The 15,640-nt window shown below is 39.2% G+C and overlaps 1 protein-coding gene across 2 annotated transcripts in view; it reads right to left on the reverse strand.

The window, feature by feature from the left end:
* LOC126284404 (2-oxoglutarate dehydrogenase complex component E1-like) overlaps positions 1-14,916 on the reverse strand; it is a 175,082-nt gene extending 160,166 nt beyond the window's left edge. The window contains exons 1-2 of one of the 2 annotated variants that reach the window (XM_049983309.1): positions 14,755-14,916; positions 14,270-14,527 (exon numbers count right to left, since the gene is read on the reverse strand). In XM_049983309.1, the coding sequence (XP_049839266.1) occupies positions 14,270-14,518 (249 nt within the window). In that variant the 5' untranslated portion in view covers positions 14,519-14,527; positions 14,755-14,916. The remainder of the gene's footprint in view (positions 1-14,269; positions 14,528-14,754) is intronic. The other variant, XM_049983310.1, reaches the window with a different exon arrangement.
* Positions 14,917-15,640: the final 724 nt, after the last annotated feature.

Here is a 15,640-nt window from a genome sequence, read left to right on the forward strand (position 1 = left end):
GGAAAAACACATAATGTAGTCCGCTTATAAAATGTGAACTTTAACAGTGACTGTGAGAGAGATGTTTTCAAGTATGTTTTGTATTGTGAAGTGATGTTTTGTGTTTACTTGATATTGCAATAAAAGCAATTAAAAGGAAGTGTAACTTAATTTCAGAGTGCTGATTAATTTTTTACATCGCCATTGTCCAGAAAAAGTGTAATCTTCAAGGATGGTTTGTGAAGCGCATCTACATAACTTTTGAATATAGCAGAATAAAATCTAGGCCTCTTTGCATCCGAGCTTGGAATCATAACCACCTAGATTTTCAATGATTGAGCCATGATTTTACGACGAGACCTGCATGGGAAACACAAAAAGATGAGTGCCTATGTTTTTTATTATTACATGAAATGACTATGAACTGTGCTCTAATGACACCTGCCACATAATATGACTGATGTTGCCTGAAAATTTATTTAGTAGCATGAGAAACACCATAATTGTTATTAAAATTTTGACCTTTGTTGTGGTAGGGTTCTTAGACCCTCTATGATTTTTACCCTCCACACTGCCCTCCAACACTAAATTTGTGATTCCTTGATGCCTCAGAACATGTCCTACCAACCAACCCCTTCTTTTTGTCAAGTTGTGCCACAAACTCCTCTTCTCCCCAATTCTATTCAGTACCTCCTCATTAGTTATGTGATCTACCCATCTAATCTTCAGCATTCTTCTGTAGCACCACATTTTGAAAGCTTCTATTCTCTTCTTGTCCAAACTATTTATCGTCCATGTTTCACTTCCATACATGGCTACACTCCATACAAATACTTTCAGAAACGCCTTCCTGACACTTAAATCTACACTCGATGTTAACAAATTTCTCTTCTTCAGAAATGCTTTCCTTGCCATTGCCAGTCCACATTTTATATCCTCTCTACTTCGACCATCATCAGTTATTTTGCTCCCCAAATAGCAAATTTCCTTCACTACTTTAAGTGTGTCATTTCCTAATCTAATTCCCTCAGCATCACCCGGCTTAATTTGACTACATTCCATTATCCTCATTTTGCTTTTGTTGATGTTCATCTTATATCCTCCTTTCAAGACACTGTCCATTCCATTCAACTGCTCTTCCAAGTCCTTTGCTGCCTCTGACAGAATTACAATGTCATCGGCGAACCTCAAAGTTTTTATTTCTTCTCCGTGGATTTTAATACCTACTACAAATTTTTCTTTTGTTTCCTTTACTGCTTGCTCAATATACAGATTGAATAACATTGGGAGAGGCTACAACCCTTTCACACTCCCTTCCCAACCACTGCTTCGCTTTCATGCCCCTGGACTCTTGTAACTGCCATGTGGTTTCTGTACAAATTGTAAATAGCCTTTCGCTCCCTGTATTTTACCCCTGCCACCTTTAGAACTTGAAAGAGAGTATTCCAGTCAACATTGTCAGAAGCTTTACCACTGGGAATTCAGGATGTTACCACTGTAGGAACTACTCTTATCACACTTGGGACTATTTCCCTCAGCACTATAATATACCTCTGCCTCAGCAGTACTTAGGCTGGAACACAACCTCTGAGAAGCTGGTCACTGTTGAGAGACCACTTCATAATTCCTCTTTTGGAACAGCTCCCGCCAGTGTGCCGATCCTGAATGAACCTTCACATCCAGGTGAACCTGACTTGAAGAGATAGGCTTCATGCTATGGCTCACTGAGTTAGGGTTTCATTACACACCTCCCAATGAAGTTACTTGATAGTGTTTCCTTTCCTTTTAACTCCAATCAGAGTTGTGCAGTAATAGGTAATGTTACCTCTTCTTGTAATGGTATCCCAAATAACAAGGTATAATTTCCAATCCACTTGACTGCTGTTATTTTCGGAGTGCACCACACATGCTGAACAGTTTGTAGTTGCAGAAAAGCACAACATGAAGAGGATGTCTGATCACAATGTAGGTGCATACAGTGCAGTATGTATGCCATGAACTGCAGCACTAGATCTATCATTTCTACACATTATGTAGCAGAAAAATATTATTACATTCTATAGTTTTATTTTAGAATTTTTTCTTAGTTAAAAATTTAATCCCTCTATAATTTAGTAGACCTACACTACTAGATAGGTATAGATTAGGGGCAGCCAAGATTCCAGCTCACAGGCCGTGCCATAGCACTTAGCCTCGTTGCACATTTCCCTCATCACCATGCTGCACTATCTGAACAGGAGGAGGGGAAAGAGATGGGAAACTGTGAACATGCCACATTTAAATGCCAGTACAGTCACACAGTGTATTTTATATTTAAGTTTTCAACAATGTAGATAAAAAATTTCAAGTATTAGTTAATTATTTTTGGTGTACTGAAGCCTAATTTTTATCTGGTACAAACTGTTGGCATACAGACGGATGCAGAAAATTACACAGATTTTCGCACTGCCATGTCATCACAACTTACAGAGTTTCATAATCAAAAAGAGGTCTTTCACACAAATATGTCAATTGAAACAATGTAGCACTTTTGCAACTGCATTATGGACATGGGCCAACAGCCTTGCCACATCCAGTGATGCCTAAGGGCTGAGGATAACACTGCAGCCGGGCAGTACCATTGGGCTTTCAAGGACTATTCAGACGGTGTTTGATTTCATTTTTAAGTATGGACACATGAAAACTCTTACCTGAGAAAAGCAATCTAGACATCCTGGACAGTTTTGAAGTAAAAGTATTGGTCATTAAAATGGGAATTACCTTACAGATCAATCAGTTACATCTGCACATGCACAGGCAGCAAATTGTCTCAAAAACTGATGTAAGATTGACAGAGTCCTCAAAATGTTTATGAAGCTGTCCTTGTAATTTTTTCAAAACAGTAGTGAGCTTTAGGGAACTGGCTTGTGACTGTCAAACTGTGTCTCTTCTATAATGCAATTTTCTTTTTAAATGCATACCCATCAAATCTGAAAGAAGTTCTCTCTCACCTTGCAGTGTCTTACTGTGGGCAGTGTGTAGTTAAGTCCACTCAAAAGGCGAGGTCTGCCATCCATTCCAAATGTTCTAATTTTCATCCAGCACTCCTTCTTCCTCCATAAACTCAACAACAGTGAGTTTTATATCAAAAAACCATTCCAGTAATGTCTGCTGAATTAACCAATATAAAACTTCCTGGCAAATTAAAACTGTGTGCCGGATCGAGATTCTAACACAGGATCTTTGCCTTTCGCAGGCAAGTGCTCTACCAACTGAGCTACCCAAGCATGACTCATGCCCCATCCTCACAGCTTCACTTCTGCCAGTACCCCGTCTCCTACCTTCCAAAGTTAACAGAAGGTCTCCTGCGGACCTTTCAGAACTAGCACTCCTGAAAGAAAGGATATTGCGGAGGCATGGCTTAGCCACAGCCTGGGGGATGTTTCCAGAATAAGATTTTCACTCTGCAGTGGAGAGTGCACTAATATGAAACTTTCTGGCCAAGTTCGAGTATCGGTCCAGCACACAGTTTTAATGTGCCAGGAAGTTTCATATCAGCGCACACTCTGCTACAGAGTGAAAATCTCATTCTGTTAACCAGTATACTTTCCAATATATATAAACTCTCCATACTCTTCATTCAGTTCCATTGAAAACTGTTTCACTGACATCATAATAATGCAAGTGACTCCATACATTCTACTATTCATAACATCAATGCCACATGCCTGCAAATCTACCTTCATCTTCTTGATGTACTGAACAATGAATCCCATCTGTCAATCATTACAATGTTTTACTCTTTCATTGTCAACTAAATCTTTAAATTCTTTGTGCATTGTATAGTAATATCATTTTGAAACAAACTGCATATTGTTTACTGAGAATTCTCATCCCTCTCCTCTGTAATCCTGTGAATGAGCTGTGCTTGATACTGCCCATTTGGTAGATGTTACATATATGGTTTAGGATTCTTATCTAAAAGAATTTGCCCCACAGTCAGTCATTCCTTCTCATCCCATTTGGTAAGTCTCCCTAGCATGGGGTTCTGGATGACTTTTCCGTTAACTCACCTCATTTTCTAAACATCACCAGCCCTTTTCCTTCATCCCTCTTTCTTTCCCTTCAACCCTTCCGGCACAAGTAGTCACTGGCTTCTAAAGCTAGCACATTTCCACAACTTATGCACCTTTTCTCATGCCACCACATGGCGAATAGACCTTTTTAACAACTGAATTATATTAGATTTTCAAAAAATGATTTTTCATTCAAATATGAAAAGCATAGATTGCTATTCACCACATAGAGCATGCATTGATTGGCAGGCATGCACATTCAAAAGGACTCTTAGATATTATTCACTATTGGACTCAGCCCATCATAGACGTAGACACAACAAAACACATACACACCTGCACAAAATGGTCACTGTTGTCTCCAGTGCTAACACCCAACTGTGACTATCCAAGGAGAGCAGTGATCTTTGCTGGGGTGGGTAGTGAGGGTGCACAAGAGACTTGGGGCACAGAGGGTGAGAGGCATCAGGCAAGAGGTAAGGGAAGATGCTAGTCCTGCCTGTGGGGGTATACTGGGACATGGTGTGGACAAGCTAGTGGACTGCTAGGTGCACCAATGGGAGGCTGTAAGATGTGCTGTGAGGGCCAAAAGGGGGAGAGGAAAGAAGCAGAAAAGGGGAAAGGACTATTGATGTGCACTGGGCATATAGAAGGGTGAATGAGGCTGGAATTGCAATAGGGAAGAAGACTGTCAGGGAGAGGATAGGGACTGATGAAGTTTGAGGCAGGGGAGGGATTATAGGAACAAACAATATACTGCTGGGAGAGTTCCAATCAGTGCAGTTCAGAAAGTTTCAACACTCATACAGAATGTTAAGTACATTAACAAATTCGATCTTCAAACATAAATCAGTAATAAGATAACTCTGAGAAGTCAGCTAAGATTTAGAGAGACACATCTTAAAAGAATAAGCATAAGAAATAAATGTGTTCAAAAACAAAGTATATGCAGTAAGAGAACAAGTATGAAGTGGTTCAAGGAAACAGACAGGGGGAACAGATGAAAGACTATTGAAGGAAACCAAAACTGAGGCTTTGAAAATGCCACCTGGTCCTTAACTGGCCATAATGAAAGGGGAGAGAGAAAAGAAATTACTTAAAGTATTCAAAAATACATAAAAAACTTACATGATTAAATAACTTTAAAAGTCTGGTACCACAGCTAGACAGAGGAGAATACTAAATTCTCAGATGCGATTAATACCACTTCATCAACTCACAACCAAACTATTACCATCCAATCCTACCTAGAGCTCAGACTACATTACAGATCAGTCTTTCACCACAACTTACATTCCTAGAATTAATATGGACTAAAAAAAATATTGTCAGTGTTCTGTTCTCCTTCTTCTGCCCACTTGTGGCATCACATGCTACATCATCATCCTGTTATGAGATGATGATGATGATGATGGTGGTGGTAGCTGATATTGGTAGCTTGCATACAGGGTGGTTATAATGAAACTTTCGCTACTTGGGACCATTCCCACTAAAAACGAGTTACTGTAGGACAATGGAACATTTTTAAGGGGATACAGAAGAGAAATAATAAATAAACCATTGAAAAAAATACATTAAAAATTTCCACAAGAGGGTGACATTCGTTAATTGCCTATCATGTTTACATTCCAGGTTACAAATACTGCTCAATGTGATGACCATCTGCATCCACAACAGTCTGGAACTGCACTAGAAATACCATTTCACAATTGTTCACTGCATGTTTAAGACATTAAGTATCATGTGCTATTTAATGAGAGTGCTTGAAAACTGTTGGTATAAGGATTGTCTAATGCATATTTATTATGCTAATATTCTATTCTGAAGTATGGGATCACTTTCTGAGGTAACTCACCATCCTGCCTAAAACCCTTCAGGATGCAAGAAAGGATAAAGGTGAACCATGGCTGGAATAAAAAGGAACACACCCTACGACCACTATTTAAAAGGACAGGGATTCTTCTTCTTCCATGTACTTAAATCTTCGTAAGTGCAATGTTTACTAAGAAATATGCAATAGCAGATCCTACTGTTCTCCTCAAAAATGAAGATCTGCATAGATGTAACACATGACAGAATACTGACTTTCACATGCTTAAAATAAAAACCAGTTTGTGCCAAAAGGGAACATTACACTATGGTAAAATTATTTACAGTCAGTAAGTTGCCAAAAGCAATTACAGTAATAAATAATCTAAAAAATTTAAAACAGTATTAAAGGAATATCTATTAATGCATGCTTCTATAGCCTGGAAGAGTTTCTCCAAAATCTTTGAGAGCCTAAGAAAGTCAACGTTATGTGTATAAGCCACATTCTTTATAACCTACAAAAATATCATGTAAATATGACTACTATGTGTAGCATGTAAAGACTTAAATCGTGTGTTTTGGGATCATGGTGCATTTTTTTTTTTTTTTACTGTTATATTTAGCTTGTCCCTTCCCTAAAACCCCAAATTTCCCATGGTTGTCCCATTAGTTTGATTGTATTTTAGGGGGGAGATGTTTGTCTTATTTTATATGTATTCTCATGTTTGTTGCTACGTGCATGTAGTGACATCATAGGTCCCATATTCGAGACGCTTAGAATAGCCATTTCCACCATATTGACGGCGTCATGAGTCAAAGCAGACGGGTGGAATTGCACACTTCCATAATACTGTCACCATAACAGTACCAGTTCTTAAATAGCAAGTCATGACACTAACACTATGCACTAACAATACAAATCCGGCAATGCAAAGCCTGAAGATCATTCCTACAAAGTTGGCTAAAACACATGGTAAATAGTTTTCTATCTACAATGGTTCAAATAGCACAAGTTTAATTATAACCACCCTGTATATATGCTACAGGCAATACAGACTTTTAGGTTTCATCACTGAAGACAGTACTGATTAGAAACAATCCCCAATGCACAGATGTGTTAATAGGTCTTCAATTTACCTCAGAGGTTGGCAGGAACCTGCTCATGATCAGCCCACTGGCTTCATGAAACACAGCTCGTATCTCATGTTCAGCCACTCTTTCTCCCAATGCCACCACATCCTTTACCTCAACAGGAAGGCCATTGCATATAGGAATACAGGGCAGTGTGCCACTGATGGAATGATGCTGGCATTTTGGCAGCTAAGTGGTAACATCCTTCAACAGCTACGACATTCAGTAAGATCCATCACAGAAAGGAAGTCAGCATTGGTCATAATGTCACCTGTCTTTCATTGCATTGCCATCACAGTCATGGGGCACAATCATTCCTATGGAACCGAACATGATTCTGTAAGACGTTTCTTGCACTTCAGTAAATGGAAAGGATTGTCAAAAAATGCACACACCCCAGTGGACAAATTCAAAAGTTGGAACATATAACGAAAGCAAAATTTATGCAAAGAACTAAGAGTGCTGCAGATGTCTACAAATTCGAAATTCATGTAAAAGCAAATGGAAATATTGCTAAGAAATAAAAAGTGATGTACTAATATCATTATATTTGCAGAAATATAATGACAAGAGATCCACAAAATTTTAGCAACAACATTCATTAATTAATGGAAAGGGAAACAATATTAAACACAGACATGAAAATGGTGCTAACAGCATTCAAAAACGGAATTAGTGCATTTAAAAAAACTGTGGTGACTTATAGCTATTCCAAATAAAATGTCTTTCAACAATTTCAAATCAAATAACAGTTTGAGAACAAAATAAAAAAAGAAGAGAAGATTCAAGTTCAGAGCAACAATATCACTACTATGAAAAGATTATATATATCAACAGTACAATGCATCAGTTAATGTACATACCAGGCACTATAATAGTAAGCATATGCTAAAGAATATTAGTTGAACATTTTTTATGTTTTGCCCCCTCTTGATGAACAAGATACAAAATGCAAAAAGACTGTTGGGAGTAAGACAGATACAAAATGAGAGGCCCAGTTAATGCTAGAAGGAGAGAGCATTGGATGAACTTTAAGACAATATAATTGACATAGTGCAATATCCTTCACTGGCATATTAACAATTTGTATCATACAAACATAACAGAACTATAAATTAGTTATGATCAAATGAGGTGGTGCTGACCTCAGTTTCTGGAGACTGAAGTTTATGCTCTTTCCAGCATCCTGATTTAGATTTCCCTAAATAACTCCAGACAAATGCCACAATGGTTCCTTCAAAAAATGGTTCAAATGGCTCTGAGCACTATGGGACTTAACATCTATGGTCATCAGTCCCCTAGAACTTAGAACTACTTAAACCTAACTAACCTAAGGACATCACATAACACCCAGCCATCACGAGGCAGAGAAAATCCCTGACACCGCCGGGAATCGAACCCGGAATGGTTCCTTCAACAAGGCCACAAACAACAACTGTCCTTTCCTCGAAAAACACATATGACATATGTTTTCAATGTAAGATGATCCTTGAATGAGTATATTACTAATATGAAAATATGACAAAATTTATATATATAATACAGAAAATAAAAGCTAAGTAGTATAGGACATTATAAAACATGAAACTGGAAAATGCATACACAAGGCTAGTCAGTTTTTCAAACAGACCAGAGTTAGGATAAGGAACATAGCAGCACATTCATGGTCCATAAATCACCAGCAGGTGTCCTTGGCGTGAATAGCAAAGAAAAACAAGCAGTGTTTTACATTGTAAGTTATCTGGAGTAAATTGTGTTTAAATCAAAGAAAATTATACATTAGGGACCAACTGAATGAGGCAGTGCAGTTAAGACACTTGTCTCATATGAGAGAGCTCTGTTCAGCCATCGTCATTTAGGTTTTCTGAGGGTTTCTTAATTCATTTCAGGTAAATGCCAGGATGATTCCCTCAAGGCCACGGCCAACCATGTGCCCTATCCTCACAAAAGTATACTCATATATTCTGTGTGTAAATATATTTTGAGCTATTTATTTTAATTCTGTTATGAAGACAATTCCTATTTCAGTGTAAGAGAGCTCTAGGTGGATGAACAAATAAAATATAATAATGCACAAATGAAAGATACTGTAGGAGTAGAACAACTGAAAACCTTCAGGAATTGGCAAATTATGTAAATGACTATTCCTCTGGTATTGTGGAGAATCTGCAACAATATCTTCCTAAAACAGTGCAACACTGACAATCACTTACACAGCAAACAAAGTGATGATGAGACAGTACCCTAACTGTAACAGATAAACACCAAAATTCCTATTAGACAAAGGAAATGAAACCCTCAAAGATGTTTAAGGTTAAGCACTATGTGGTACATTAACTTTCAACATAAAGAAAACAAACAGTATGCAGTTCAGCAAAAAGAGGGAAAAACAACTTATGCATAGATGAGAAATCTATAGATTGTGCTTGTTATCCAAAATTTTCAGGGATGAATACTGATTGTTAGTGAACACTGAAAGAACACACAAAGCTACTAGGGAAAAAACCAGCATGTTGTGCTCATGGGGTGTGAGGTAACAGACAATCTCTTGTGGTGACATACTATTTCAACAAACTCACTATGAAATTCTTTTCTGGGGACTGAAGACGCGAAATATGGTCACAATTTTTAGACTGCAGAAAAGAGCTGAAGTTACATATTGCCCACCCCCATGAAATCTCGCTTGTGGTGACAGAATGATCTGTACCACACCTAAGGTCTACATTGGGAAATGTGAAATGTGTTTTATTCATCTCATAACGTACACAATTCCAGAACATATGTCGGATGTACAGGAGACATGTCAAGGTCACAATTTGATTATTTAAAATTTTGTCACACCTACAATAATACTTTGTGGAGAGTTTACTTACTTGAAATTCAACAAATTTACAGGATTTACATCTACTATAACTATCATAAATTTTTATTCCATTTTAGCGATCACTCTCAAACTATCACTTTGTCCTTCATCAAATCTTCCACAGAATAGTAGCATCGTTCAATTAGGAAATCATGTAACTTGCTTTTTAAAATATTTATCTCCATATTCATTATGTCTCACTCTTTTATTGTGTTGTGTATTTTCATGGCTATATACTGAGGAGTTTGAGCACACAGTTTTAAGCGATGAGAGATGAGCATAAAGTTCTCTTTAGGTCTTGTGTCATGTTGTTGTTGTGGTCTCCAGTCCTGAGACCGATTTGATGCAGCTCTCCATGCTACTCTATCCTGTGCAAGCTTCTTCATCTCCCAGTACCGACTGCAACCTACATCCTTCTGAATCTGCTTGGTGTATTCATCTCTTGGTCTCCCTCTACAATTTCTACCCTCCACACTGCCCTCCAATACTAAATTGGTGATCCCTTGATGCCTCAGAACATCTCCTGCCAACCGATCTCTTCTTCTAGTCAAGTTGTGCCACAAACTTCACTTCTCCCCAATCCTATTCAACACCTCCTCATTAGTTATGTGATCTACCCATCTAATCTTCAGCATTCTTCTGTAGCACCACATTTCGAAAGCTTCTATTCTCTTCTTGTCTAAACTATTTATCATACATGGCTACACTCCATACAAATACTTTCAGAAACGACTTCCTAACACTTAAACCAATACTCAATGTTAAAAATTTCTCTTCTTCAGAAACGATTTCCTTCCCATTGCCAGTCTACATTTGATATCCTCTCTACTTCAACCATCATCAGTTATTTTGCTCCCCAAATAGCAAAACTCCTTTACTACTTTAAGTGTCTCATTTCCTAATCTAATTCCCTCAGCATCACCCGAATTAATTCGACTACATTCCATTATCCTCGTTTTGCTTTTGTTGATGTTCATCTGATATCCTCCCTTCAAGACACCATCCATTCCATTCAACTGCTCTTCCAAGTCCTTTGCTGTCTCTGACAGAATTACAATGTCATCGGCAAACCTCAAAGGTTTTATTTCTGCTCCATGGATTTTAATACCAACTCTGAATTTTTCTTTTGTTTCCTTTACTGCTTGCTCAAAATACAGATTGAATAACATTGGGGAGAGGCTACAATCCTGTCTCACTCCCTTTCCAACCACTGCTTCCCTTTCATGCCCCTCAACTCTTATAACTGCCATTTGGTTTCTATACAAATTGTAAATAGCCTTTCGCTCCCTATATTTTACCCCTGCCGCCTTCAAAATTCGAAAGAGAGTATTCCAGTCAACATTGTCAAAAGCTTTCTCTAAGTCTATAAGTGCTAGAAACGTACGTTTGCCCTTCCTTAATCTTTCTTCTAAGATAAGTCGTAGGGTCAGTATTGCCTCACGTGTTCCAACATTTCTACGGAATCCAAACTGATTTCCCCGAGGTCGGCTTCTACTAGTTTTTCCATTCGTCTGTAAAGAATTCTCATTAGTATTTTGCAGCTGTGACTTATTAAACTGATAGTTCAGTAATTTTCACATCTGTCAACACCTGCTTTCTTTGGGATTGGAATTATTATATTCTTCTTGAAGTGTGAGGGTATTTCGCCTGTCTCATACATCTTGCTCACCTGATGGTAGAGTTTTGTCAGGAATGACTCTCCCAAGGCCGTCAGTAGTTCCAGTGGAATGTTGTCTACTCCAGGGGCCTTGTTTTGTCTCAGGTCTTTCAGAGCTCTGTCAAACTCTTCACACAGTATCATATCTCCCATTTCATCTTCATCTACATCCTCTTCCATTTCCATAATATTGTCCTGAAGTACATCACCCTTGTATAGACCCTCTATATACTCCTTCCACCATTCTGCTTTCCCTTCTTTGCTTAGAACTGGGTTTCCATCTGAGCTCTTGATATTCATACAAGTGGTTCTCTTTTCTCCAAAGGTTCAAATGGCTCTGAGCACTATGGGACTCAACTGCTGTGGTCATTAGTCCCCTAGAACTTAGAACTACTTAAACCTAACTAACCTAACGACATCACACACATCCATGCCCGAGGCAGGATTCGAACCTGTGACCGAAGCAGTCACACAGTTCCGCACTGCGCGCCTAGAACCGCGAGACCACTGCGGCCGGCTTTCTCCAAAGGTCTCTTTAATTTTCCTGTAGGCAGTATCTATCTTACCCCTAGTGATATATGCCTCTACATCCTTACATTTATCCTCTAGCCATGCCTGCTTAGCCATTTTGCACTTCCTGTCAATCTCATTTTTGAGACGTTTGTATTCCTTTTTGCCTGCTTCATTTACTGCATTTTTGTATTTTCTCCTTTCATCAATTAAATTCAATATTTCTTCTGTTACCCAAGGATTTGTACTAGCCCTTGTCTTTTTACCTACTAGGTCCTCTGCTGCCTTCACTACTTCATCTCTCAAAGCTACCCATTTTTTGTCTACTGTATTTCTTTCCCCCATTTTTTCCCTTATGCTCTCCCTGAAACTCTGTACAACCACTGGTTGTTTCGGTTTAGCCAGGTCCCATCTCCTTAAATTCCCACCTTTTTGCAGTTTCTTCAGATTTAATCTACAGTTCATAACCAATAGATTGTGGTCAGAGTCCACATCTGTCCCTGAAAATTTCTTACAATTTAAAACCTGGTTCCTAAATCTCTGTCTTACCATTATATAATCTATCTGAAACCTGTCAGTATCTCCAGGCTTCTTCCATGTATACAACCTTCTTTCATGATTCTTGAACCAAGTGTTAGCTATGATTAAGTTATGCTCTGCACAAAATTCTACCAGGCAGCTTCCTCTTTCATTTCTTACCCCCAATCCATATTCACCTACTTGTTTCCTTCTCTCCCTTTTCCTACTACTGAATTCCAGTCACCCATGACTATTAAATGTTCGTCTCCCTTCACTATCTGAATAATTTCTTTTATTTCATCATACATTTCTTCAATGTCTTCGTCATCTGCAGAGCTAGGAGGCATATAAACTTGTACTACTGTAGTAGGCATAGGCTTCGTGTCTATCTTGACCACATTAATGCCTTCGCTATGCTGTTTGTAGTAGCTTACCCACATTCCTATTTTTTTATTTATTATTAAACCTACTCCTGCATTACCCCTATTTGACTTTGTATTTATAACCCTGTATTTGCCTGACCAAAAGTCTTGTTCCTCCTGCCACCAAACTTCACTAATTCCCACTATATCTAACTTTAACCAATCGATTTCCCTTTTTAATTTTCTAATCTGCCTGCCCAATTAAGGGATCTGACATTCCACGCTCCGATCCGTAGAACGCCAGTTTTCTTTCACCTGATAACAACGTCCTCCTGAGTAGTCCCAGCCCGGAGATCCGAATGGGGGACTATTTTACCTCCGGAATATTTTACCCAAGAGAACGCCATCATCATTAACCATACAGTAAAGCTGCATGCCCTCGGGAAAAATTACAGCTGTAGTTTCCCCTTGCTTTCAACCGTTCACAGTACCAACACAGTAAGGCCATTTTGGTTAATGTTGCAAGGCCAGATGAGACAATCATCCAGACTGTTGCCCCTGCAACTACTGAAAAGGCTGCTGCCCCTCTTCAGGAACCACACGTTTGTCTGGCCTCTCAACAGATACCCCTCTGTTGTGATTGCACCTACAGTACTGCTATCTGTATTGCAGAGGCAAGCAAGCCTCCCCACCAACAGCAAGGTCCATGGTTCATGGGCGGGGGGGGGGGGGGGGGGGGGGGGGGGGGAAGGGTCTTGTGTCATATGAGTGTTCAAAATGAGGTTGTCTTTTTTTTTTTTTTTTTTAATAGATCAGCTCTGCTGCATAGGAAAAGAACCACCTCAAAGATGTATAAAGAGGGGACAGTTAATATTTTTAGGTCTTTAAATAATGGTCGACATGATGTCCTCGGCTGTGCTGAGCACATGCTGCGAATGATTCTTTTTCAAAACTTTAAAATTCGTGTGAAGGGACAATTTAGTTGTGAGTGTGTGAAGCCAACGAATGTGAAAGCAGAAATCTGGATGTGGTAACAAATTGACCAACAGTGAAGCCTTATGTTTATGTCCACCCATAGTGAAAAATGTAAAACGGGAGGGCGGGTGCTGGCTCCAAGTTACATGTACCAAAAAAGTGGCAATAGAATTATAGCTCATAGTAGTAATCAGGCCCACTGTAAAGAACTATCTAAAAGACTGGTTTCCCTACTGCAACAAACCAACCACTGAGAGATGGTCCCTGAAGAATAAATAAGTCAAATGTATGACATTTCTTACTATATACCTACATCTGCTCCCCCACTAAATTAGATGAACAACAGAAATGCAAGATACGGCAAATAAGTAGAACTCGTAAAGCCTACAAATGGAACAGCAATACTTACCACATGAACACTTTTCGGGTCAGCTAACCAAGCATTGTACATTTCTTCCACATATACTGATGAAGTTCCATTGAGAAATGGTTCTGGTGCAACAGATGCACTGTAATTTCGGATGCTGGTAACCGACAGTGAGCTTGTAGCACTTCTTGAACGCAACAACCACGCTGCATATCTTTCAGGTCCTGCAGCCCGTGGAATTAGTGGTGTGAGAGGTAACAGATTTATTAATACTGATCTCGCGCGATGCATCTTGTTTTCCTGAAAAACGGAAGTAAAAAGAGAACTATTGCCTCTCGGATACGGCAAACGAAAATGAAACATTAACTTATTCGTGTGCGAGTAGTTTGTCCCAATAGCACATGGCAGTTGCAGCCAAGAGGGATTGTAAGCAATAAGAAAGAGGGTGTGCTTTCTACTTCTAAATAGACACGAATTGTATTCGGCACAGCGCACAAGTCAGGATATTTCATGAATCAAACACTTACAGAAAAACAAATGACACTGACATATGACAGTCGCGAAATACTAATTCTTTGATTAGTATTTTCTTGTTTACGTTGCAGTCTATGGCACTCTATCACGTATTAGGCACTAAACGCCGGCTGCACTTCAATTCCGACAGTTCACACAGTGCGCTGAAGTGCGATAAGGAACACCGGCGTTGCATCACCTTGTCAGGTCGGAGGCAGCCAATGGCTGGATGGCACCAGGTAGCCAATGACAACCTGTTAACGGTGTGACGTCTAAATGCCGGAAAATACGAATAGGCCGCATCTTGTGGACAGTCTTTCCATCATTTCCTGCTTTATGACTAGTTTTTGACGAAGTTACCTTCATACGCGGGAAAGTGCGAAGTGCTAGCTTTGTTTCGATTGCCCTTCCTTCACTTTCTGTGATATTGTCATCACGTCTATCATCATTATCGCTCAGCTGCCATCCACTGCTAAAGACATGCCTCCTCTCGCATTTTCCACGTATTACAGTCGTCAACGATGCAGATTCTCGCTGCTCCTGCATAGTTTCTAGTATCATCTATCGTTTCCACACTGCTCTAGACCGTTTTGTCGGTCTTGGAAGCCAGCAAAGAACTTTCTTCGCCTATCTACCACCCACGCATTCGCGAGGAAAGTAGTAGTAGTAGCGGTCGTAGTTTTATTTACCGGTAGATCTCTTTTGTGAAGATACTGGTCATGGCTTGGTATTATCATTTAAGAAACAATAAAAATTAAGTAACTCACATACACAGACTTACAGGTCTAGAAACACAAGAGTGGGACAGGTAGTTGGAACAATCTTTGCATTTACTGAAATAATTTAGGGAAACAAGGGAAAACCTACATCAGGATGACTGGATGAAGACTGAAGCCACCA

Source organism: Schistocerca gregaria, chromosome 8 (genome assembly GCF_023897955.1).
Source record: "Schistocerca gregaria isolate iqSchGreg1 chromosome 8, iqSchGreg1.2, whole genome shotgun sequence".
Lineage (NCBI taxonomy): Eukaryota > Metazoa > Arthropoda > Insecta > Orthoptera > Acrididae > Schistocerca > Schistocerca gregaria.